Source organism: Colossoma macropomum, unplaced genomic scaffold (genome assembly GCF_904425465.1).
Source record: "Colossoma macropomum unplaced genomic scaffold, Colossoma_macropomum, whole genome shotgun sequence".
Taxonomy (NCBI): Eukaryota; Metazoa; Chordata; class Actinopteri; order Characiformes; family Serrasalmidae; genus Colossoma; species Colossoma macropomum.
In genome coordinates this window covers 772,428-796,591 of record NW_023494794.1, presented here as the reverse complement: position 1 = coordinate 796,591, position 24,164 = coordinate 772,428, and the positions used below count along the sequence as shown (strand labels likewise).

The 24,164-nt window shown below is 37.2% G+C and overlaps 2 protein-coding genes across 4 annotated transcripts; both read right to left on the bottom strand.

The window, feature by feature from the left end:
- Positions 1-543: 543 nt before the first annotated feature.
- Positions 544-4,224, bottom strand: zgc:194948 (uncharacterized protein LOC796981 homolog). Its single transcript, XM_036580901.1, has 5 exons — positions 4,118-4,224; positions 3,715-3,858; positions 2,545-2,665; positions 2,393-2,451; positions 544-1,136 (listed from the first exon to the last, which is right to left on the bottom strand). Exons 1-5 carry the CDS (start codon positions 4,167-4,169, stop codon positions 1,000-1,002), a joined length of 513 nt encoding a protein of 170 aa, XP_036436794.1. The 5' UTR covers positions 4,170-4,224; the 3' UTR covers positions 544-999.
- Positions 4,225-6,410: 2,186 nt separating this feature from the next.
- On the bottom strand, positions 6,411-22,164 carry pou2f3 (POU class 2 homeobox 3). Of its 3 annotated transcripts, XM_036580898.1 has the most exons (14): positions 22,116-22,164; positions 21,969-22,018; positions 21,542-21,598; positions 16,016-16,050; positions 12,529-12,630; positions 12,289-12,394; positions 10,058-10,146; positions 8,988-9,164; positions 8,653-8,794; positions 8,405-8,538; positions 8,128-8,292; positions 7,539-7,581; positions 7,321-7,435; positions 6,411-6,605 (listed from the first exon to the last, which is right to left on the bottom strand). In XM_036580898.1, exons 3-14 carry the CDS (start codon positions 21,588-21,590, stop codon positions 6,566-6,568), a joined length of 1,197 nt encoding a protein of 398 aa, XP_036436791.1. In that variant the 5' UTR covers positions 21,591-21,598; positions 21,969-22,018; positions 22,116-22,164; the 3' UTR covers positions 6,411-6,565. The 3 variants fall into 3 exon arrangements, with proteins under 3 accessions (XP_036436791.1, XP_036436790.1, XP_036436793.1); XM_036580897.1 differs by lacking the exon at positions 22,116-22,164 and having other exon boundaries at positions 21,969-22,102; XM_036580900.1 differs by lacking the exons at positions 21,969-22,018; positions 22,116-22,164 and having other exon boundaries at positions 21,542-21,723.
- Between the last annotated feature and the right edge of the window lie 2,000 nt (positions 22,165-24,164).

Here is a 24,164-nt window from a genome sequence, read left to right as displayed (position 1 = left end):
GGTGACGACATCAAGGACTTTACATTAATTTACTTAATATATCTATTTTTTCAATTAATAATGCTTTCGGTCTATGATTTGGGTAAAAATAATGAGAGAACTTTGCTTCTTCCCATTTTTAGGAAATTCAGGTGATGCTAACTCACTTGAACATCTCACTACTGGGACATTCCAGACATTTGACAGCAGTGAATGTGTTCAGGTTACAGGGCTGAGTGAATATTGTGAGACAACTAAATATACATTTTTGATAACCTACTATGGATGACTTATGAAGAAGTATTGTTTAGAGATGAGATGTTAAATGGATTCACACATTAATGCAAATTAAGACTTTAGAAGTACTTTAATAATGATATTTGATGGTAAAAGGTTATAGTGAGGTAGGGCAACAAAATATTTTATATATAAAGTGCTGTAGATAGATAGGTTTTATAAATGCTTTAAGTTCTGAAACATGGACATTGGGTGATGTGAAGGACACTTTTCCTATGTTCAAAATTACTGTTTAAGTATTTCAAAAACACAAAAAAACCCCACACATTATTGAGACAGAATGCTTTATTGAAATGATTATCAGCTTTGAAATACTTATTTTGGGGAGAAAAATATACAGACGAATACAACTCTTTTTACTACGCTGTTATCATTATATAGAAATTAACAGCACCCTCTTTGGACTCTTGAAATGTAGATTAAATATGAAAGAAAGAGTTAAAATTCTTATTTTGAGAAGACGTGTCTAGGCTCTTTTATGTTGGCTTAATTAATAGCACATGATAATTCACCCTCAGCATACCCTACATGTTTCTGAAGCGTATATATATTTATATGTGTAAAGACTTATTTCTTAAAGGAGTAGTTGAGTAATTGGCCTATTTTTCATTTCATGCTGGCCTAATGAAGACCTGTAAGATAATGACTGCATGTGCACACATCATATATTTAAAAAGTGTGCATATGAGAAAAGTGAATCTCTGAATGTAAAATGTCTCGGTTTCAACTAGTTGACATCACCGTACTGAGAATCAGGCAGATTAGCAGAAAGAACATAGCCAAAGACAAAATGACTGTGATGACCACCATCGCTCCACTGCGTGCTGGGAGGCCTTCATCAATGACATTGTAGTCAGACACTGAAAGCAGACCAGATGAAAAGACATTAGTTGAGTTTACCTTTTGTCTCATTGATTCTTTAAAGCAGCTGACATGGAATCCTTTCCCACCAGGCAGAAGAGAGAAAAATGCTTCTTTTTGCCTTCTTTTCTATTTTTGGCAGAGGTGCATGAAAACGACCTAGCGTCTTGAAATAATGACTTATTTTCTCAAAATGTTGACTTAATATCTCAAAATAATGATTTATTTTCTTCAACTGTTGGCTTAGTATCTTAAAATAATGACTTATTCTCTTTAACTATTGGCCTTGTATCTTAAAAAACTTAAAAAGTCATTATTTTGGCATAGTCACAGTTTCCAGACACTAAATCATTATTTCAAGAAAAAAGTCATAATTTCCACATAGTATATACACAGTCGAGTCACATTATTAAGACCCCCAGCTAATATCCAGAGTAACTGCTGTGTGCAGCACAGACAGCAGCTAGACGGGCTGGGAGTGACTCAATAAGGTCCTGGAAAGTTGTCACAGGTATCTGGAGTCATGCTAACTGCAGTGCATCCCACAGCTGCTGGAGGGTGCATGGGGGAGGATCCATAGAGCGAACACAATGATCAAGGTGGTCCCACAGATGCTGAATTGGGTTCAAGTCTGGGGAATTAGGGGGACAGGGTAGTACTTGGAAGTCTTGGTCATGCTCTTCCAACCAATGTCGGACATTTCTAGCCATGTCACATTGTCTTGCTGGAAGATCCCATCCACCCCAAGGAAGACAATCAGCATGTATGGGTGTACGTGATCTGCAAGGATGGATACCCAAATCGGTTGAGAGTGCCTTCCGCATTATATACCCACCAAGCCAGCTCACGACATGTGACTTCCTTCATGAGTTACGCGCTGCCGCCATCGAAAGTAGGGAGTGGTCATAATAATGTGACTCGAATGTGTAATTATTTTGACATAGTCAATAATTTTTAGAATTATTTCAAGATATTAAGTCAGTGTTTTGAGATACAAAGTACAAATTTGATGCCATATACAGAGAAGGAAAATGGGCTTCCATACAACTGACAAACACTTCAGTAAAAGGTTAAAATAATAGTTCAGTCAATAATATAATTTAAAGAGTTTTCAGTTTAACCCAAATGTCAATCAGCCAAGATGTTTTCTACTCCATTTGTATAGATAACAGTTTGTCATACAGTGTCAGGAACCACATAAAAGTATGTAAATATGATACTGTTAAACTGTTGCTTTAACCACTTGTTAAGTTACCTGTTCTTGTAGTTGCCAATATGTAGGAACTGTTGGTTGTTCCAATCTTGTAACGGAGCCTGAAAATAGAACGTAGCTGATTTAGCCAAAAACGCGCACACAGACTTACTTTCACATGTTGTCCATTGTTAATCAAGTTTTCAGACACTCACTTGTACTCTGTGCCGTTGGTGAGGTTCGTCACTTGGTAACCAATGTTTCTGCTGAGCGTGGCTGATCCAGCAGTGTAGACACCATTCGTGCAATTAATCGTGAAAATATTGGACAGAATCTCTGTGGAAAAAAAAGTTAAAGTAAAGCTTCAGTGCTTACCTTCACAACACAGCAAAGTGTTCAACAGAAGTAATTAGCAGTTAGAGTTACATCTACATCAAACTCAAAGTCTCATGTGAATGGACGTTGTCTGCATTTGCCCGTTGCTGGGGATGGGAGGATCGATACTGAAGAATCAGTACTGATTTTTCTTTGTGAGAATCAGTCCTTAGAAAAATACATATCAAGGTAATATTTGTTAATATATGTTATGTATTTTAATGAAATTGAATGTGTATACAGTGCTGAAAAAAGAACTGTAGCAATTATATGTACACACATAGGAATTATCCTTGTATATTGTGAATATTTGTGGCAATACGTACTGTTTTCTGTTAGCAATACATACTGTTTCTGCTAGCAGTACGTAGTATTTTCTATTAGCAGTACTAACTGTGTACTACTAACAATACATACTATTTTAGCAATACATACCATTTTCTCCTAGCAAATTCAGAATGTATTCTACTAGCAATACATACCTGTAAGCAATATATACTGCTTTTCTAGTAACAGCACATACTATTCTACTATTCTTCTAGCAGTACTGTGTTCTAGTAGCAAGACATGCTGTTTTCTGTTAGTAATGCATACTGCTTTCTGTTAGCAAAACATACTATTTTCTGTTAGCAGTACATGCTGTTTTTTACTGGCAATGCATACTGTTTTCTACTGGCATTACATACTGTTTTCTGTTAGCAATACATACTGTTTTCTACTGGCAATATGTACTGTTTTTTACTGGCAATACATACTGTTTTCTACTGGCAATACATACTGTTTTCTGTTAGCAATACATACTGTTTTCTACTGGCAATATGTACTGTTTTCTACTGGCAATACATACTGTTTTCTGTTGGTAATAAATGCTGTTTTCTATTGGCAATGCATACTGCGTTCTAGTTACAAGGACATACTGTTTTCTACTGGCAATACGCACTGTTTTCTGTTAGCCCCTACATGCTATTTTCTATTAACAAAATGTACTGTTTCCTGTTAGTAATACATACTGTTTTCGTTTGTGTTTGCGTTAAGGTACTCCAGGTCCACACTCTGGCCTGAATAGTTACAGGGAGGGAGGCTGAGCAGCAGAGAATCTGGGAAACGACCTGTGAGTACTCCGTCCTCAACCGTCAGCACTCTGGGTGCGAAATCTGTAATGCACATGTTAAACACACAAACCATGTATGAAATACGTCTCTGTTCATTTGTAAGGAATAATATAATGCAACTAATCATACCTTTTGAAACTACTGTGTTATGACAGATAAATTCACACAACACATCAATAACTAGACTGTGATATCCTGTAACCTGTCCTGGATATAATCTTCCTTCTTTTCTTTCAGAACTTGCAGTGAATGAATAACAGCAGCTTGTCGTGAATTCTGTTGATTTTGAGTTCCTCCATACCTGCATCGATCAAGGGAACAAATCCCCCAAGGACGAAGAGCACAGCTAGCATTTCTGCCCTTATCGTAGTTCTGTGTACAGTGCAGAGAGTTCTTGGGAAGAGAACAGCACGCTTGGAAAGAACACTGGCACAGCAGGATGGAGCGGGTGGAAGGGCCAATCGGATAGGAGGGTGAACAGGTTTGTCCAGGTGAACCTGAGATTACAGCAGTTCCTCCTTACACACCCTGAGGAGGACCGCTGTGTTACAAATCTGCTCTAACTGACAGAATGAGACTGTTTACACTTAATGCTTGTTTTTTTCACACAGGAATAGTTCAGTGACAGATCAAATTTCCACAGTTTTTCCTTTGACTGAAGTTTGCTTCTTTCGTTGTGCCTGTGAGATAGAAGGCTAATGTAGCTAGTAAAAAATGAAAGCTTATAGCCCAGCAGTCAGCGTCCTGCAAACTGCATGGCTAAGTAACTGGACGTCTCAAACTGCGGAGTTAAGTTATCTCAAATAAACTTGCTTATGTGGTATTTGACACTGTATGGTACTATTATATAGAAAGGACAAAAATGCATTGCATAGCTAAAAAAAAAAACAACTTTTTTTATCTTTTGTCAGGTGCAAAACCAATGAACTAATTAACTAATGATGATCACTTACGGCATGGAGAAAATGGTGTTAATTTCATTTGTTTGCCTAACCATTCTCCTAAAGGGCCCATTTTCTCCATTTTACTTGTATTTTAGGTTTTTTTCCCTTGAAGTCCCCTCACATTGGTGAGGTTTTGTTTAACAAAACAGTCACAGTTCATTTTTACATGACCATTTTCCAACCTCTCTTTATCTCTTAGAATCAAACTGGCAGTTTTTGATTCTAAGAGATGTGCCCTTGAAGACTGATATTAGATAAGCATTCATATCCGTGTGGACAAGCACGTCTATGTGTGTTAGCACGAGATAATTTTACTGTGTGGTTTAGACAAAGATTCAGCTCATCCCTTCAGCCAACGGTGCTGAAAAGCAGACAAGTATTCCCATTTTTATTTAGTTGTAGATAAATCTTTACTGTAGTCTTCACCATCTGTGTTGTCCCTCTTTCACGTAAATGATATAAATGGGGAGCACAGTTGGTATCTGTCATCAATGACAGTGATTAGTTGTTGCAGTCCTAATATGGAGACAGCATTATATCATATTGATATAACATATTGTGTGTTCATATACCGCTAGTTTAAAGGGGACAGGTGTTTGAAGATTCAAAACATTAGGCTCATTGAGATTTTCACCCTTTACTGCAGCATGTGTTACTGCCCTCTAGTGGAGGCTAACTATGTAATCGAAAGGAAAATGAACTCAGGTGTTGTAGTTTCATGTCTCCCCTGAAACCTGAAACCTGAGTCACATTAATAACTAATGATTAAACATTTTAAAGCTAAATCAGGTGTGTTTGAGCAGGAAAACATGAATATCTGCAGGTGAACTGCTGGGAATCTACTACATAATTGGCCATAAATAATACAACAAGGAGAAACAGAAGCGATCTGTTTAATCTGTTTAATGAGTGTTAAACAGTGAAACATAGCATAATGTTCAGCTCTTAAAATGTACAACAATGGTTACTGCCATTACAAAACAAAAGTCATCAAACACAAGCAAATAAACAAACAAAATAATGGTATTAGGTAATCAAGTCATAAAGGCAGAGTGTGAAAATTACAGAACTTCAAATGCTTTGGACCACGTTGTATGGAAAAGGGAGATAAACTCAAAATGTCCTTTTCCACTGTATTTTTCTTCCATTCCAAAAACGTAGACAGTGAAAAGTTTAACTTAGAAACACAAACATTTATAAAAGAAGAAATGCATTAAGACTTAAGTCTGGATTCAAAAACCTGACCAGCTGATGACAAGTGCTACATAATCTTGTAAGTGGAAACTGCATACATCTATTTTTAATGTAAAAAGCCAATAAGTGAAATATTTGCATATTTAAATTCTGATATTGTTGCTAACTGCAGGCAGGCAGGATGTGTTCATGTTGTCTAATATGAACTAGATATATACACCTTCATATTGTACCGTCCCAGTAGGGATCAGCTATGAGTGGTCATGTAAACAGCATCTTCAAACAGTGGGATTTCTCCAGGCATTTCAGAATGATGGCATGAAAACCACCACATACACTTGAAATGTTCGTTTGACCCAATTATCTCTTGCTTACCAGAGTTTGACCTGGGTAGAGACAGCTGGCTGAAATGTACTGCGATTGTTGAAATAATCTTATGAGACGGGACCTTTTTTCCTTCTTAACATGCAAATGTGTACTTCAGTGCTCCACCAGTGTGGAGATGTTTGTGAATCAGAACAGTGATTTCTCTGCATTGATGCTCACCCCCCAAACAAACTGTAAACATTGTCATTTTCACTTTTTCCCCATCCAAATCCATCCTGGCTTATTCAGTGGTGATATGCAGCGGTGTTCCAGCGATACCAGGATCTGGAAAACAGAATGCAGGTAGGTTATTGTTTGGTTTCCTGACCCTTAACTCAAAATGTAGGACTATATGAGACTATTTTCCCCTTTTTGCATTCTGTGTGACTGCCCTCTAGTGGAGGGGCACCATATCAAAAGCATGTATGCGTTCATATGTAAATAGGCTGCTGCTTTGTGCATCCATCTAGGCATAGTCAGCACTGATCAACATGAACAGTAATTATCTTAAATATTGTCAGAATAAAACATGACGAGCAATAAATCTGCAAAATTGAAGTACTTTTCAGATTTATTGCTGGACATTTTTTTCCCCTCATGTACCAATCTGCCAAGAATAGTTTTAAAAAATAAGATCTTGTAAAAATGATAAAAGAATGTCTCAGACCTCAGACAGCACATTCATACCCAGTTCATGTAACATCTTTCTGTGAAGGAGCTTTTAGAAGCATTAAATGTTTTAAATGTCTAGTTCCTGTTGCCCCTACTGTGAGCAACTCTGACGGGGTAAGTTTCTCTAGAATGGTGTATTTCACATCAAACCACTCTGAATGGCTTTGCTTACATTGTAATGAATGAATTAGGCTGAATTTAAAAAAAAAAAAATTGGTGGAATTCCCCTTGCTGGCATGCCCAATTTGATTTGTTAAACTATTCGTTTAAACTGTTAGTTTAAGCCGTAGGAGCCCGTGTGATGTGTAATCAAGTTGGTGGGCTTTACCCTGCAGTGGTGAAGGATTGGTTGACCCCCTGTGATGTCAGAGGGCTGGAGGAAGAAGACAATGTGTTGGGGGATGAGCCACGACTCGGGCTGTTGGGAGAGGAGCTGCTCGACACTGTGAGAAAGACCCGCCTATTACCTCAAGAGTCAAGTGACTAAGTATACAGTATATGTGTTCAGTATTTCAATGACAAATCCTTCATTCAAATCAGACTTACCTCCTCCTGAAGCAAGAGGACTAAACGGTCTGGTAGTTGGAGGCTGAAACAACAAGTGACCTTTATTTGCTGAGGACTAGGCATGTTCAGTAGAACTTGGGTTAGTTTTTAAAAGACTTAAAGTACATTGTATTTCCCTGTTAGCAAGCTAAAGCTACTTTTGTCAGCCATGGTGCTGCTATTCATTAATATTGATGGAGAGAAGAAATTGTCTTCAAACATATTCATATGTTTGCATGTTGATTATTTATTCCGGTAGGTCTAGTAACGTTTCTGTCTGTTTATGTACCAAAAGCAGTCTTAATTCATTCCTACATGACTATTTTAATGATCTCTCTTCATTAATTGTGTCTCGTTCAAAAAGCAGTCCAGGCTGCTGTTTGCAGTAAGAACACTCCCTATAACTTCACTATGAATAGATGAGTTAAACTGATGTGAAGTCACAACCATGATGTTTTTGCACCTCGTACATGCTGAATGGACTGAGCGGTGAATGGTCTCTTTTTATTTCCTTACATTTCCTTACATTTTTCTTTCAAAAAGAAAGAAAAAATCAGCTTTCCATTTTATTAAAATCCCTTGGACTCACCAGCCTGGCGTTGTAGTTATGTGGTTTTATAGGTGAGGTGGACACTGGGCAGAAGATCCTCTTCTCCTTCTGCCGCCGGTTGCAGAACCATACTCGCACCACTTCCTTCTCCATTGATAGCTGCTCTGAGATTAGGGTGATCTCCTCTGAGTTTGGTTTGGGGTTCTACAGAGAGTAGATAGAGTTGTACTGTGGTGGCTAAAACCATCTACAAGGGTCCACAACCCTACTTATGGCTAACAGCTAACGCTACCCTTGCAGGACATCAGATACTCACATCTAAGAAGCGTTTCTCCAGTGTCATTTTGATGTTGGTCTCAATACTCGTCCTCTTTTTTCTCTTCCTCCCATATCCCTCCATAAGAGGTGGTAAGGTTGCAGGATTGGCCATCGAATCAGACGGAGAGTTTTCTGAGGACAACAACAAAACACAAACGTTCTAACATTCTCCATGGAAAAGTAGTGCAGAATAGTCAACATGGCATTCCTGACTTCGGATTGTGTCACCATATTGGGTGTGAATACCTGCATCACTCAGCCACTTCTCTAGCAGAGGTTTGAGCTTGCACATGTTCTTGAAGCTGAGGTTGAGCGCCTCGAAGCGGGAGATGGTGGTCTGACTGAAGTCATTGCCATAGAGTTTCCCCATAGCCAAACCCACGTCACCCTGCAAGATCCATCAAACACCATCTCAGACTGCTTACCAAACTGGACATTCATGCATAGCCTTCTGTGCAACATAGCAAGGGTACATTTGTAGTATATTTTCCCAAAACCAGTTTTCTTTGTACTATCTATGTAACTCTAAAGCCAGTGGGCTTTTTATGCGTTAAAATGTTAATTTTATTAAGTCTTATTGCCTGTGTGAAGCCTAGCTTGATGCGTCTTTGTTTGAAGGACTTGGCAAACTGTTCCAGCTCCTCCAGGTCACTGGGCTCATCCTGCTGCGAGGGACCCACGTGCTTAGGCACCTGCAAGTGGGACATGTCCAAATGTCCATCAATAGAGGGCCCAGCCAAGCCTGTTCGACCCATTGCCTATGCAGAGAAAAGCAGTGGTGTAACACATCTGTGAGGTAAATAGTGTAGATAACAGCATTGTTTTCAGAGAATATTCCAGCCTTTTTCAGCCCATTATTTATACAGCGTGTCTGTATCGTATCATCACAGTAATTCCAATTAATTTATCAGTATTAAGATAAGAACAGAAAACTATGCCTCTTCCCGCCAGGTAGAGGGAAAATTTGTCTGTTTTTTTTCTTTCTTCCTTGTTTCTGGAAGCAGTATGCAAAAATATTGACTTAGTGTCAAAAAAGAATGGCTTCATTTCTCAGAATGACTTGGTACATTGAAAAAAAGACTCCTTATTTTGACATAGTAAGAAAATAAATAATTATTAAGATACCAGTCAAAATATTAAGAAAATAAGTAATTATTTTTAGTCACTAAGTCTGTTTTGACACACTGCTGTCCAAAGCAGAGAAGAGAAAAAAACAGGCTAATTCTTCTCTTCTTAGTGGCAGATATGGACTCCCATGGAAAACCCAACACAGCAACACAAAAAAGCACTTTCAGTTACTTTTGCTTTGCCAAACTTTTTCTGGTATCTACGCGTGATCAGGCAGGAAGCAGTGAAAACTCCACCCACGCTACTATGCTGGTAACATATTGTTAAAGATTCTTCCTTGTGGAAAAAAAGTGCCATCAATAACAAACACATGAAACAGATTTTCAGTTTTTTGTCCATAACTTTTTCACAAATTCCTTGACTTAAAAAAATGAAGGTGATCTCTAAAAACATGTTTTATATAAATGTTTACTGACAGAATTCAGCAATTGCCCATTGGCCCCTGTGTTATCAGCCATGCACTTTAGGTGCAGCTGACAGGCTGAAAAATGCTGGAGTATTCCTTTAACTTCTGAAAACGTACCTGAGGAGTGAGGGCCAGGCCGGGCTGATGTTGCAGGAGACCTGACTGGGTCTGAGATGGCAAGGACAGGAGATTTGGCTGCAACAATGCTGTGAGACAGTGGAGAGAAAGGAGGAATGAACAGGCCGCCGTTTTATGTTTTTGCACAGAATCTTTGAGCAGGGATTTTTATGTGAGTCCATGGTATTTTAGAATTAAAAGGACTTCAGTGACGTTAGGTATTAGACATGAAGTTATATGTTTTTGTCTTTGTTCTGAGGATTTCTGATGTGAATATTAGTCCTGGGAAAATAATCATGTAGAATCAACAACTAATAATTGTTGTAGTTTCATAGCGCTCTGTCTAGACCAGGGTGCCACTGACCTGCCCTGCTGCTTTGTACCTCTCCCAGCAGCAGAATCTGTCGTTCCAGTAAACATGCCCTTTTCAGTGCTAGGGCATTACTTGGTAGTGTCTTAGAGACCAGCCAAGTAATATGATATTCTGTGGTATTTTTAAGGGGAATTTCAACACATTTTTTTTTATTTCTGTATAATTTAGTGACTGAGATGTGAACAAAGTCATTCAGAATGTTTTGATGTGAAATCGTTCATTGTAGAGAAAGTTACCAACTCAGGTTTCTTTTCAGTGGTGGTGATAGGAACCAGAGGTTGGGATGTCTTCAATGCAAATATAGCCTTTTTATTTACTATCCAGAATAACCAGTAAACCCACATGTCTTCTGAGTTTCTATATGTAATGTTGAATAGAAAAATATGTTTATTTTCAGGGACTATTTTCTCTACAACACTCTGCGTGTATCTCTCCACCAGGAATGGATAAAAAATGTTTTAGGCTAAAATTTATCTCAAAACTAGCATAACTTTTTGTGAGGATGCTTTCAGGGGTATTAACTGCTTCAGACATCTGGTTCCTGTCATCACCACTGTGAACAATTCAGACTGGTTTCTCTAAAATTACTGTTAAGACCTTAATGATTTAATTGAGCAGAAATTGTGATAAATTGGTGGAATTATAAAGCCTAATGACTAGTTAATTGTAAGAGAACCTAATTGTCATAAAGAAGTCAGATAGAATAGTGGTGAAGTCCATTGATAGATAATAATATTTCAGCCTCTAGTGGTTTTCTACTGCACTAAGTGTTATTTACTTATAGGCAACTCAAAGGAATACCTTGACCTAACACGGCTAACAACAAATGGAAAATAATAGTTATCAATACCATGACCAGCGATGCCAACATAGTTAACAATAAATGGAAATTATTAGTCATCAGTAGCTTGACTGAATGTGCTGACATGTCTAACAACAAATGAAAATCAATAGTCATCAGTTAGCATAACTGTATTTGCACAATGCTAGCAGTGGCTATTCCCTTTCATTCAGTGTTAGCAACCACTTTTTGTCTATTCCCTTAATAGTACAAATAACTCCGAGGGCAGTTGGGAAGAACTGCTTTCATTCAGTGTCCTGTAACGTGTACCTCCTTTAAGCTTAAAAGGGTTGTTGTACCTTTGCAGTGGCAAATGTTGTCCCACATTGATATCTGTGCAATCTTTGCTCTATTCATAAATTAACCGACAGAAACTATGATAATTCCGTGTTTAGAATTTTTATTTTAGTGATTTTTAGTCATGTTGTGCATGAAAAGCAGCACAGCACATCAGTGACTTCACACATGCTGAAGTCTGCTTGTTTGATGCCTGTCTTTCAGTTTAAATAGTAAATGTGCATTAAAATTATTGCATGTCCTATGTTAAAATTATTTTAAATATGTAGATATATTTATGTTCTGATAATAAGTTGTGTCCAAAGATTTTTTGTCAATGAGGTTACAGAAGCATATGTCATTAAAAAAGAAAGACTAACATTGAAAAGTCTCTTTTTACATTTTTGATCAGTATTATAAAACGCTGGCTGACTTTAAAATTGTGATAAAATAACATGAATATAGTGTCTGTAAAGTTTTACATGCTGTTATTTTTAATTCTATGTGAAATTAAGTGGCTGTGGATTATGTTTTGAAAAAAGCTCAGATTTTAGTGATTTTGTCAGTGGTGTTTACTGATCTTGTTCAGTATGACAGACTACGATTTATACTTGAATTACTTATCAACATTTGTACCCCTGTTTGCCACCACAATGGTACAATGACCCACAAACAAATAACTGAATAAAATCCTGCAAACATTCCTGCACATATCCAGACTGTCACCATACGCTGACTGACCTTGATGCGCAGGCTGAGCCTGGGAGAGGAGAAAGGAGGAAGATGGGGTGAGATGTGAGCCAGACATGAGGACCAGCTGGGGCAGGGGGTGTAGTGATGGCAGCTCCTGCAATAACATTGCACACAAAGGCTTCTACATTGGCGTATGTCCACTGCATAGCTAAAGGCCCACTGGAAGAGCCAGTAATAACAACATTATCTGGTTCACTTTGATAAGGAGTAGAAATGATAATGGTGTACCCCAGGCAGCTGCCCTGTCGGTGCTGGTGATCCCTGTGTTAGGTGACATGCCTTATGTGATGAGGTGGAGTGGGGAGAATCGTTCAGGTCCTCTGTCTTTATCTGTGAAATGGGGGAAACTCAGTTAGCTGCTCTGATTAAAGCAGTGGTTCTCAAAGCAGTCCTGCAGGCTTTCCGGACATGCTGTGTTTTTTGTTCAGAATCCTAGCTTTCAAAGCAGCAGAACCAATCCATTAGGAGCATTGAATACCTGATACAGGTGCTTTGGAAGCTGTCTTAGAGCAGAAATGTGGACAGGCTGAGGATCGGTTTGAGAAGCACTGGCTTAAATTGATGGTTTGGCCAAAATCAAGTTTGCATAGTTAAGTATAAGCTGTAAAGTTTGCGTTGTTGGTTTTGCGTTGTTAAGTAATCTTAAACAGACTTGTCTATGACAGTTTGGTATACCGTTATCTATAAAAATGGATAAAAGTCCAGACAAAATCCAGGCTTCAAGATGGCTGTAGCTTTTTAGCTACAGTAGGGTCCAAAAGTCAGAAAACACATTAAAATTCTTTTTTTTTTTTTTCATTTAAACCTGGAAATTTTCAACAAATAAGTTTTGGAATTCAGAAAAATATTAAACCGAGAAAAGTAATGACAAGTAAAATGAAGAAATAGTCAAGATTCTGCACTATTTATAGGTCACTATTTGAATGTAAGCAAGTTTATGACATTGACTGTGTTAAAGCCTTTGTACAAAGATTTTTTTGTCTTATACCTTTTATTGAAGCTTGTGTTGGAGACACGACTCATAGGTGGATTTTACTTAAAGGTTGCTTTAAATTTATTTGATTTAAATCTATACATAGATTCCACATGTATAAAATATATTACATCAAAACAATTCTTGCCAAAAGTACATAAACTGAACGACAGCAATTATGTTAATGTAATATGATTAATTCATGTAGAGCCAATGGACACCTCTTGAATCAAGTACTTTTCAAAGCAGACTTTTTTCAGTGTAGAGGCTTTTGCACAAACTTGTCAGTTGTCATTAAAGCAAGAGGGGGGAAATGCCAAAAACAAAGAAATTTAGAAATCCATGTAAATGTAAAGATTCTACATTTCACTCAAATTGTTATGCTGAATAGAATTTAATGAAAAATTTCATGTTAAATGTGGAATAAAAATGCAAAATAGCAGCATTTTCACTTATGGACCTCACTGCGTTACATACATTTGCCCATTGTTATGGATAACAGTATGTCAAACAGTATCAGAAGCTCATAAGCAAGTTTGTTTCAGATTACTTAACTCAGTGTGGTGTGTGACGGTTTAGGCATGTAGTTTGCTAACTGGAGACATACACTTTCATTATTCGTTAAGTACATTAGTGTCGTGGCTCCAGTGCAAAACAAAGGAAGCCTCAGACACCAAACATGGCTTGGCTGATTGACTATTTTTAGGCTGAGGTTTATGGCTGAACTGTCATCTTAAAAGGGAGGTTTATGTATATTTACTTGCTGTATCACTTCCTTATTGTCAAACTGTTAGCATAGTGAAAGTTGTGTGTTAAATATTTTGGCCCAAACTGTAATATAAGAAAGTTGTCAAGGTAAAACTCTGAAGGAAGAGAGCAGAAATTATTTGGAGAGATGTACACATAAGGACATGGTAGAATATGAAACAGTACACTATATCTGGTGCATATTTCAGGAGTTCCAGCCCTGGAATAGGGCCACAGTGACCTCAAGTGGTATGTGGACATTTGTGCTATTCTTAAATATGTATTAAATGAACAAAATGTCAGACCAAGTGGCATTTATTTTAAACAGACTAGTCAAAGACCCATTTTCTTTTTGGTGTGTTCTTCGGTGATATTCATATTGAATCATTTCAAACAAAATTAATCAGTTGCTTTGATCTGTTCTGATTTGATTTCATGTAGGCTAATATTTAAAATTTCACTTATGGAAGTATTACACACTCATGTCTGAGCACAGAAAAGAACCTTTCGCAAGTTTGTTGCGAAATCTGTTCTACTAAGCTTAGCCTGTTTATTTACAGTATTCGGCCATTATTAAGAATCTGTCTTAAAAACTTGAAACCTCAGTAGATTTGATGCCAAAAAAGGGTCGTAATGCTAAAAAAGGCGAGCAATGAATATCTCTCTCTCTCGCTTTAATTTCCAGCTGTTCATTTCAGCCTTTGGGCAGTTTATATTCAAGCACATTTGATCAGCATTGTTGTATGCAAAAGCAGTAGGGACTCTACTAATTCTGATTGGAGGACACTGAATCCAGTATGTGATGAGGCGGAAAATGTGCATTTCGGAATCTCAGCTTCTAACACAACAGCTCCTAAACAATCAAAACATATCGACAGTTCAGAAAGTGCCTGGTGTGCTTCCGACTGTTATCATTTGACCAGTTTCTTTGCAGATTCTGCAGGTTTTTTATCCATTTTTTTATCTGTTCCTGAAATTTGCACACAATGTAAAGGACAACAGGCATTTTCAAGTTTTGTCAAAAAAAAATGAAAAATAAAGATACAAAGTTTTCTTCCGACAGCAGCGATATCTTATTGATCTGGTGAAGCATTATAGTTCATCTAGACTGCTTCACTCAGCTGAGGCAGGCTTGCCATATGCTTCTAAGATCACTTACAGCTCAGATGGTGGAAGATTACTTTCTTATGTAGCTCCTAAACTCTGGAATAGCATTCCAAAGAATATTAGAAATGCAGGCTTCATAGGTGATTTTAAGTCCAGGTTCTTTGTTTAGGCTGGACTGTGCCTACAAGTGATGTTGCTGTCATTATTATTCTTATGATCCCATCAATGAACACAAGATCATTGACACCATTGCAAGAAAAACAGCCCCAGACTTTGACGTTTTCACCTCTACAGAACTCTAATGCAGCTTGTATTGGGGTCCAGGCTTCTCCAGGCTTTCTCCACACAAAAAAGTCTAGCATCAGTTTGATGTTGTGCTAATTGATGATGTTGTGTGTAGTGTTTTCCTCGTCAACATATTTTCTCTTAAACAACATTTTGTGATTAAAGATGACCAGTGGCTAAATTGTTGAAGTCTAAATACCTTTTTGGGCCACTGTATAGTTTATATTTTTGTATGTGTGTATTCACACCAAGACTAGTAAGGCTGCTTGACTTGTTCAACGGGAGGGAGCTTTTGAAAAACATTCCTTCCCTCCCCTCGGGCTGCGGCATATGCAAATGGCTTCAGAAGCCTGAGGCTGGTTCCTGTACATGGAACACACTGCAGTCTTCTGCATGAGATCAGATGACAACACATGTATTTATGACAGATCACGTTAATTGGAGCTGCCGTGGACCACATTAAAAGAAATAGTAAAACCTAACGTGTATAACGTTTTCAAGTTATGGCCTACTGTGTGTCATAACGGCTCAAGTGGCCTTCAGCAAAAGTGTCTAAGAATGCATAGAGAGACAAGTAGAGGAAAAGCTTTACTCAGTATTTACCTGTCTTGTGAAGTCAATTCCATTTTGTTCAATGTCTGTAGAAAGAAGGGAATATTGTTAAATAATGAAATAAATTACTAAAAATTGATAAAGCCTTGATAAAGTTCCCCACTCCCACTTAGAACTACATTACTTATTAGTTTCATCATTTTTACAAAGTAACTTAGTTACTGAAAAATATGTCTTGGGATTTATGACTGTTTAATGCAGTTAAATGGGCTAAGCACCATAAATAAACCCTGATTAGCTCTGTATCGGTTTACACTCTTAAAAGAACACCAAATTAATGGTGCCGAAAGGGTTCTTTGCCCAATGCCGTAAAAGAATCATGTTTGATAGCCTAAAGAACCTTTTAATGCATAGCTATTTTAGAGAGTATATTAAATATATGAGTGTGAAAAAGTTTAAAAGTTTAAAAAAGTTTTAAAAGTTCAAAGAACCACCACATAATCCAAAGGTTTTAGGAAGAACCCTTAAATTCTAGGAAGAACCTTTGTATTATGTGAAGGTTCTTTAAGCCTATAAAAGGTTCTTTACACTCACAGATCTCTTTGACAAACATGGTTCTTTAGGGAACCATTTTAAGTTCCCATAAAACCATTGTAAGTTCCCTAAAGACCCTTCCATTGGATGGTTCTTTAGAGAACCATTTTTGTAAATGAGATTTGTGAGTGTGAAGATCCATTTTAAAGTTGAATAAACCTCCATATAATGCAAATGTTTTGAAGAGAACCCTTACATTCTGGAAAGAAGCTGTAAAGTAAGTGAAGGTTCTTTAAGCATTTACAAAGTTCACACTCTCAAATATCTTTGACAAACATGGGTTTTTAGGAAATCAAAAGTGGTTCTTCTCTGCCACAAAGGGTTCTTTCTATAGATTAACCAATTTTGGGTCCCTAAAGATCCTTTCAATGGAGGGTTCTTTAGAGAAGCATTTTTGTAAATGATATGTGTTAGTGTAAAAACCCTTTTCAAAGTTAAAAGAAAATCCACGTAATGTAACAGTTCTAAGAAGAATGTTGAAATTAATAAAGAACCTTTATATTATGTGAAGCCTTTATAAGGTTCTATATACACAAACCACATTGTCAAACATTTTTCAGGAAACCAAAACTGGATCTTCTGTGGCATCACTCAAAGTAAAAGGTTCCGAAGTGATTCTTGGTGTGGACATGAGGTTTAAAAACCTTGAATTGCAATGGAACCTTTTTGTTATGTGGAGATTCTTTGAACTTTATAAAGGTTCTTCTCACTCACATCTCATTTAGATGTGTTTTTAAGAACCATCAGTTGAAAACTGGTTCTTGCTCCAAATATTTTTATATTATTATTTTTTTCATTTGTATTGAACATGATACACCTGTTTGTAATTTCTGCAGGTATTTTCTCCGTGAAATGACCAATTTCTTGCTTATATCTGTCTCTTCAGGACTTCTGGAGCTTCTGCTTTTGGCTGCAGATTCCGTTCGTCTCTGTGCATTGGCTCAGAGGGTTCAAAGGTCGCCAGCGCCAGGTAATATCTCCTGATTTGAAATTCAAATGGGCTTCTGTGAGGCTGTGGTTAGCGCATCAGTGCACTCTCGTCCCGCGCTATGGAAATCGGCCCTCCTCCCCCAGCCAAACTTCCAGTATGGAAATGAATCGCCCATGCAAATGCGCAGGTATCCACAGCAACCTTTCGCAGGCCCTCATATTTGAATGTTTACAAACCCCCAGGTGCCTCTCTTACTTGGTTCTTCTCTGTTGTGGTCTTTTTTTTTCTCTTTTTTCGCGGTCTTGCACACACTAACAACACATACGTGTATACAGACAACTAAACGATTATCTTACAACATTGCCAGAAACTTGTTTCAACTACAAACATATTTATTGTAACATAAGTAACTGAGTTTAAAATGGTAGGTGTTGAAATTCAGAACTATAAAACTCATACAGATGCTCTTTTCAAATCCTCTTGCACTTATCTATTTAGGATGGCTATTATACAAAAAACTGCAGCAATATTCATTTTTTAATTATTTTTGTAGTTTAAACATCTTTTTTTTTCTTTGGGTTCACCTAACTAAGCATCGCAACATTACAAAGATAACAAAAGTGTTCAAAAAAAGGAAGACATTCATGAAAAATAGGCAAGTAGAAAATTCTTATGAACGTGTAAGTGCACTGCATCTTATTTATTCATGTGTGCATCATTTTCACACGAATAAATTACATTACATCAACACCATTTTGTGTTTCAGTTTACTTCCTTTTGACAGTAGTTGTGTTGATGTAATATGTAATATTCATGTGGAGATGATACATAAATTTAAATCAATTAAATTCAATGCATCGCCTTATTTCAGTGCAGCAGTTTCTAATGCCAAAGAAGTAATGATGTGGGTGTGCTATTATTATTGTCTCTTTAGAAAATCAAAAGTGCCAAAGGACATCCTGCTTTAGCATTGAAAACAGCAGCAGGTTTACTACTGAATACTGGAATTATTCTCACCAATGTATTATTACTCCTAAATGAGTTTTGAACAGTCTGTACTAGTGGTGCACAAGCTTTTATTTCCTGTTGTGTGGTGGTGGTGGTGTGGTAGTGCAATGCTGATGGTAGGCCAGTGGCCAAAAAGAGAAAACAGTAGAAAAATAGAATATAAAAAATGTACACATTTCAAAGTAAACTGTATTTCAGTATTAAAATACTTCTAAAATACAGTGTTTAAACGAACAATAATGAAAATAAAGTTACATATAGTACAAAAATGTTTGTTTTGTCGCTGGGTGAGTGGGTGGGGTTGGCGAAACAAATCAAATGTCTATACGGGCCAGCTTTGGCCTGCAGGCCACACTGTGAGCAGCCCTGCTTTAAACCAACTTTATATATCAGAAACGTAGTTTCTGTTTTCTTTCTCACTGTATTCTCACATTACATGGAATAAGGCATGTACTCAAGTTACGGTGCAGAGATGTAATGTATCAGTTGCTACTTTAACCTTAATGATTCTTTTTAGAACCTCCATAAAACAAAACATCTGATGATTTTGTGAGCAAAACAAAAATGTCAGGTTTAATTTGGCTTTTTAAGTAGGATTAATGAAAAAAAATGAATATAAAATTATCATTAGCTGATAGTTACTCACTGACCTAAAACAGTTTTGGTTTGAAACAATCAGGGTTCCAGGACTTTTCAACTGAAGTTTGTTTGTTATTTGTTTGTTTGTTAGATTGTGATCCTGCAAAAATTTCAAAAAAAGTCTTGTCTTGTTATGAACAGTGCAGATATGTGCACTGAATTCATTTTTCTTGTCTAATATTTCTCATTTTAAGCAGACTGACAAAATCAGACCTGCAGCCTTACACTATCTTAAGAATTTCAAACTAAAATACCGACTATAATAGTTCAAAATAGCTGATAATCGTTCATTTTCACTCATTTTTAATGAGTTTTTAGGTAGATCACTTTGAAGTTCTCCATTATTATGTTAGTGTTCTATAACTGCTGCTATAGAAATGTTTATTAGGCTGCAAAAGCATATCGCCTTGTTACGAACAGTACAGATATGTGCACCTGTCCGTAGGATTTGTAACTGAACCTGATTATTTAACATTACGGGAAGGACTGCAACACAAAACGTTCATTTTCCAAATTGCGCTCTCTCGGAATCCAAGTTCCTCATTTCAGACGATGTGTTCCGTACTGAGGTTACTATCCTATGCTGCCTCAGGGTACGAACGCTTCACTGCAAACAACAACCCCCCCAACCCCCACCATACATCCACACATCCTGGTAGACTCCATGCCCATTATGAACATCACATTCTAGAGCTACATGCAGCTTGTTTGAGTCATGCATGATGAGAAAGAATCTGCTGCGTGTACCGCTAGTCTGAGAAAAGTTCATAACGTTATTTAGTTGCTGGATAGTGGAAGAATGTGGTAAAGTAGTCTTTATACTGCAAATGTACTCCTGGTCGAAAAAATAGAAAGAGCTTTTTTGGCTCAATACAAGTGGAAAACTCATAGTCTAATAGTGTTAATTGGGTTATTTCATTGTCCAGTAGAATTATAAAATGCTAGTTAGACCAGGATAAAATATGCTTTATTGTCCAATAGACTTAATAAGGCTATGAAACTCGACTTGGACTAGGAAAAAAACTCTACTTCATTGTCCAATAGAGTTACTTAGACTATAAAACCTTACTTAATCCAGGAAAAACTACTTCACTGACCAATATACTTAGTTAGGCTATAAAACTCTAAAACTAATTAGATTGTCCAGTAGACGTAAGCTAAAAGCTCTGATTAGAACATGGAAAAACTGTAGTTAGATTAGAAAAAACTCTACTTCCTTGTCCTACAGACTTATTTAAGTTAAAAACTCTAGTATCCAGTAGACTTAGATTATTTTATACTCTAAATTCAAGTAGATTTAAGTTATGTAAATAGATTTAAGTCAAGTTAATACTATACAGCACAAAAGAAAACATACATTATGGCACCTCTGGCATATTATTCTGTACATCACAGTTTACAGTTGGTGACAAAGATAAAACTGAAAAAAAGAAAAGCTAAGACAGTGCTGTATAATGTATTTGTTACAGTTGTGAATGTCACTAAGGGTTTTGCACAGACTTGTCTGAGAACGAGACCGTGACGGCCAAGACAAAGAGCTCCGCTCTGTCACTGGTCAAAACCACAAACGGCTCTGACGACAGACAAACGGCACGCCACGGCTTTCTCGTGAATCCGTCTCAACCAGACGCAAAGGTCCACCAGCAAAAGTCAACAAAAAATGAGTTCCAAATAAAGCAAGCCGCTGGAAATATGCCATCAGAAACAAATGCTTTGTGTTAAACAACCCTTTGACCCAACACTCATTTCAGACTATACAGACTTATTATAGTTATAATGGTTGATGATAGTTAAGAGTAAATAGAGTAAATGTAATTGTTGAATTCAGGCCTGAGCTCCTGGCCACCACTTCTGACTGCAAACTATGAGTTACAAAACAGTTGCCTTTATTTGCGAGTTTGTTTGTTCTGTTATTTTTAAGGTGTCTGTTTGTTATATGTCTTTTATACCTATTGCTATGGAAAAATCATGTAAGCCATAATTTTTGAGTCTTATTATTTAGAAATTTTTAGCTTCTAGGTATATTTTGGGTTCATATTAAATTCATATAACTTTTATAATAACTTTTATAAACAGTAATTTCTGGGTTTGTTAATAATACGCACAGTACAATTATACAGTTTTAAACAACAGTTGATGTAATTATTTTGAAGTCTATTTCTGCTACTATTTCTACTGAACTAAACACTTAGACTCAGTCAAAAAGATCCAATTTGTTAACACTACAGAAAAGAATAGCAGAATTACAATGATGCATTTCCTTTTCACCTTAATTTGCAGATTCTTAGAACAAAATGACCGATCCCTTTATCCGTATCCTCCATCTTTCCTTTTAAATTCCTTCCAACACCTGTTGGGTAAACAAGTGGGTCAAAAACAGCCCAGCTGGACTGACCATGGCTTACCTGTGTGTTCATGCGGAGGATCCCTCTGCTCCACAGCCTCTGTGCTCATCTTAATATCTGTAAATGATAAATACAGCTGATTTTCCTACAGGATCACAACTTTATGCGGACACTGGGGCCAATTCATGGCACGGGCCCCACGGTCAGTAAAATGATCTTGAGGTTTATTCTAATAGCTCCGACTTTCAAATGGTCTCCCTTTATGTAAAGGGCTTGTTGTAATATTCATAAGGGCTGAGGTGATCCCCGGGCTTAGGCTTTCCTCTCTAATCTCTTCTAGTCAAAAACATTTAAATCGGTCAATATGCCGCGCCAACAAGTGACGGAGCCCAGTGATACGATTCTGGCCATAGAGAATGGAATAGGGCACTGGGGAAGTGGCAACTTCCAAACTTGTTGGATGCTAGCAAAGAGTTTTAGTACTCACCGTACTCAGGAGACGGTGAAAGAATCCTTTTCCTTGTCTTCTGTGTCTTCCTGAAGGTGTTAAAGAAGAGGAGCAAAAAAAAGGGTTTTAGATGCTAAGAAGAAACTCTGAACATTTGGCAAAGTGGGTTAGTGGTGGAGTATTCACCTTTTTCACGATCCCACATGACCTGATAGACAGGTGATTTGCATAAGGCCTACGGTGCGTCCTATCCACACTCAGTCATTTTGCATAAAACAACAAAGGGGGAGATGGCAAACTTTGAAAGAAAAAAAAAAAAAGCTCTACAGCATGTGTGACTTCTCCAACGTGAATATGTGTGCGTTTCTCAGAGCCAGTGTTTATACTGATATGCTACCATGCCTGTAAATGGTTTAAAAGGCAGACTGTTTGGTGTTGAGCTGGTACATGGCTTGCAAATGATTTAAAAGACTAAATGAGTCTGCTGTGAAGGAGGGAAATGGTTTATGACAGTGTTACACAGCTTTAAGTCCCTAGAAGTATTACTTGGTGTGTTGTATTACGTTTGTGATGTAAAATATTTCAAATAGGACCTATTATAGACATAAAGTGTACTACTGGGCTACTCTTTACTTTCCCTTTTCACCTTTTTACCTTAGTATTATCTCCTATTATTATCTACTACCTACTCTTACTCTCACTGCACATTTTTTATGTCATAATTTTTAACTGGCCTACTTTGCCTGGATATTTAAAACTGAAAGTGTCAATTGAGATTAAATTGCTGCTCCCCATTTACAGAAAAATATAGAACTATATGTATATAAATTATTTCTGTCTATCAAAAATACAGCAAATTAAAAAGGAAAAAATCTACTTCAGTTCAGTTTTAATTTTGAAAAAAGTTCCGTTTTAGTTTGTGTAGGTTGTTAAAGTTTTGTGAAGTAGCCAGTCAGTCCAGGCTACATTTTTTTTAGATATTTAATAGACTGTTATATTTAATAACTCAATAAAACACTAAAGACACTACATTAGTTCTCACCGTAGCTGTGTGACTTTTGTCCCCGTTATATTACTTTGTTTGAACAGGACATCCTGAAAAGGTAGATCATGCATGTAGGAAGGCCACGGTCTCTGCTCTGGTGTGCAGTTATAGACAAATAACACTAGAGGGCAGTGTTCAAATGAGAAATGGTACTAACAGCTTCACAGTTGTCTACTAATGACTGTACATAAAGTCATTGTGTATGTAGTAGTAGCTAATGGCTTCTCCTAAGATGTCATCAACACAACACTAAAATGGTTTGCAATGTTGCGACTCATCACTTAGTATTATTATTATTAACTGTTGTCAGTTCCAGTTCCAGGCGATCATGTGGAGAGTGTTTCTCCAGAATGTTCTGTCTTCTGTTTGGATCTCTGAGTTTCTTAATGGCTTTTTCATGGTTAGTCTGCTGATTGTCTCCATCCGTCGTGTAGCTGGGCGTCTTTTCTAAGCATAATGGTTATAACAGTTTTGGAATGTGTCCAAAGTAAGTGAGCTTCAGTTTGGTTATCTGGGCTTGAGGATCCCTTCATATTTTTCTTTGCTGTCCAAGCCCTCAAAAGCCTTCGCCAGCACCGAAGTTCAAAGGCATCAATAATTTTCCTGCTTTTTTATTGTCCAGCTTTTACATCCATTAAGAACCACAGAAAAGACTGTTGCCTGGACAGTTTGGTCTTTATAGAGACACATCATTACATTTGAAGATCTTTTTAAGCGCCTTCTTCCTTGTTCTGCTAAGGGGCCAAACTGTGTCATATTTCTTGACTGCTGAATCTTTTGTTGTAAAAACTGAGAAGGCAAAAGCTGTCTACCACTTCTGCGTCTTCGTCGTCAGCGGTAAAGTTAGTGGTCCTTCCTGTTGAGCTTAAGTTCAGTCTTTTCAAGATGTTCTTTAACCTTCCTTATAAGGGCCTCTAGATCTTCCTGATTTTCCTCTATGAGAGTCGCATCACCAGCATATCAAAAGTTAATGATATTTCTAGCACCAGTCTTGAATCCTCGATCATCTTCCTCCACTCCTGCATCTCATCACTCATACTGTCATTCAGCACTTTCAGCGGATAAAAAAGTGAAATATCTGCTATATATCACTGCATTTTGCTGCTATTTATTAATTTAGCATGACCTGGGTTTGATAGTCAGCCTTCATTAAATAGGTTTGTCAAAACAGGTGGAGGCACATCTCATAA

What these genes read in the sequence shown, in the direction of transcription:
- pou2f3 (XM_036580898.1), bottom strand. Translation starts at nt 21,590, where the DNA reads ATGAGCACAGAGGCTGTGGAGCAGAGGGATCCTCCGCATGAACACACA. An exon ending in TCAAGCTAGGCTTCACACAG is followed by an intron (nt 8,795 to 8,987) that starts GCAATAAGACTT and finishes TGGATCTTGCAG; the next exon opens with GGTGACGTGGGTTTGGCTAT. An exon ending in TGGAGAAACGCTTCTTAGAT is followed by an intron (nt 8,293 to 8,404) that starts GTGAGTATCTGA and finishes TACTCTCTGTAG; the next exon opens with AACCCCAAACCAAACTCAGA.
- zgc:194948 (XM_036580901.1), bottom strand. Translation starts at nt 4,169, where the DNA reads ATGCTAGCTGTGCTCTTCGTCCTTGGGGGATTTGTTCCCTTGATCGAT. An exon ending in CGCAAACACAAACGAAAACA is followed by an intron (nt 2,666 to 3,714) that starts GTATGTATTACT and finishes TTTTTTCCACAG; the next exon opens with AGATTCTGTCCAATATTTTC. An exon ending in ATTGGCAACTACAAGAACAG is followed by an intron (nt 1,137 to 2,392) that starts GTAACTTAACAA and finishes GTCTGCTTTCAG; the next exon opens with TGTCTGACTACAATGTCATT.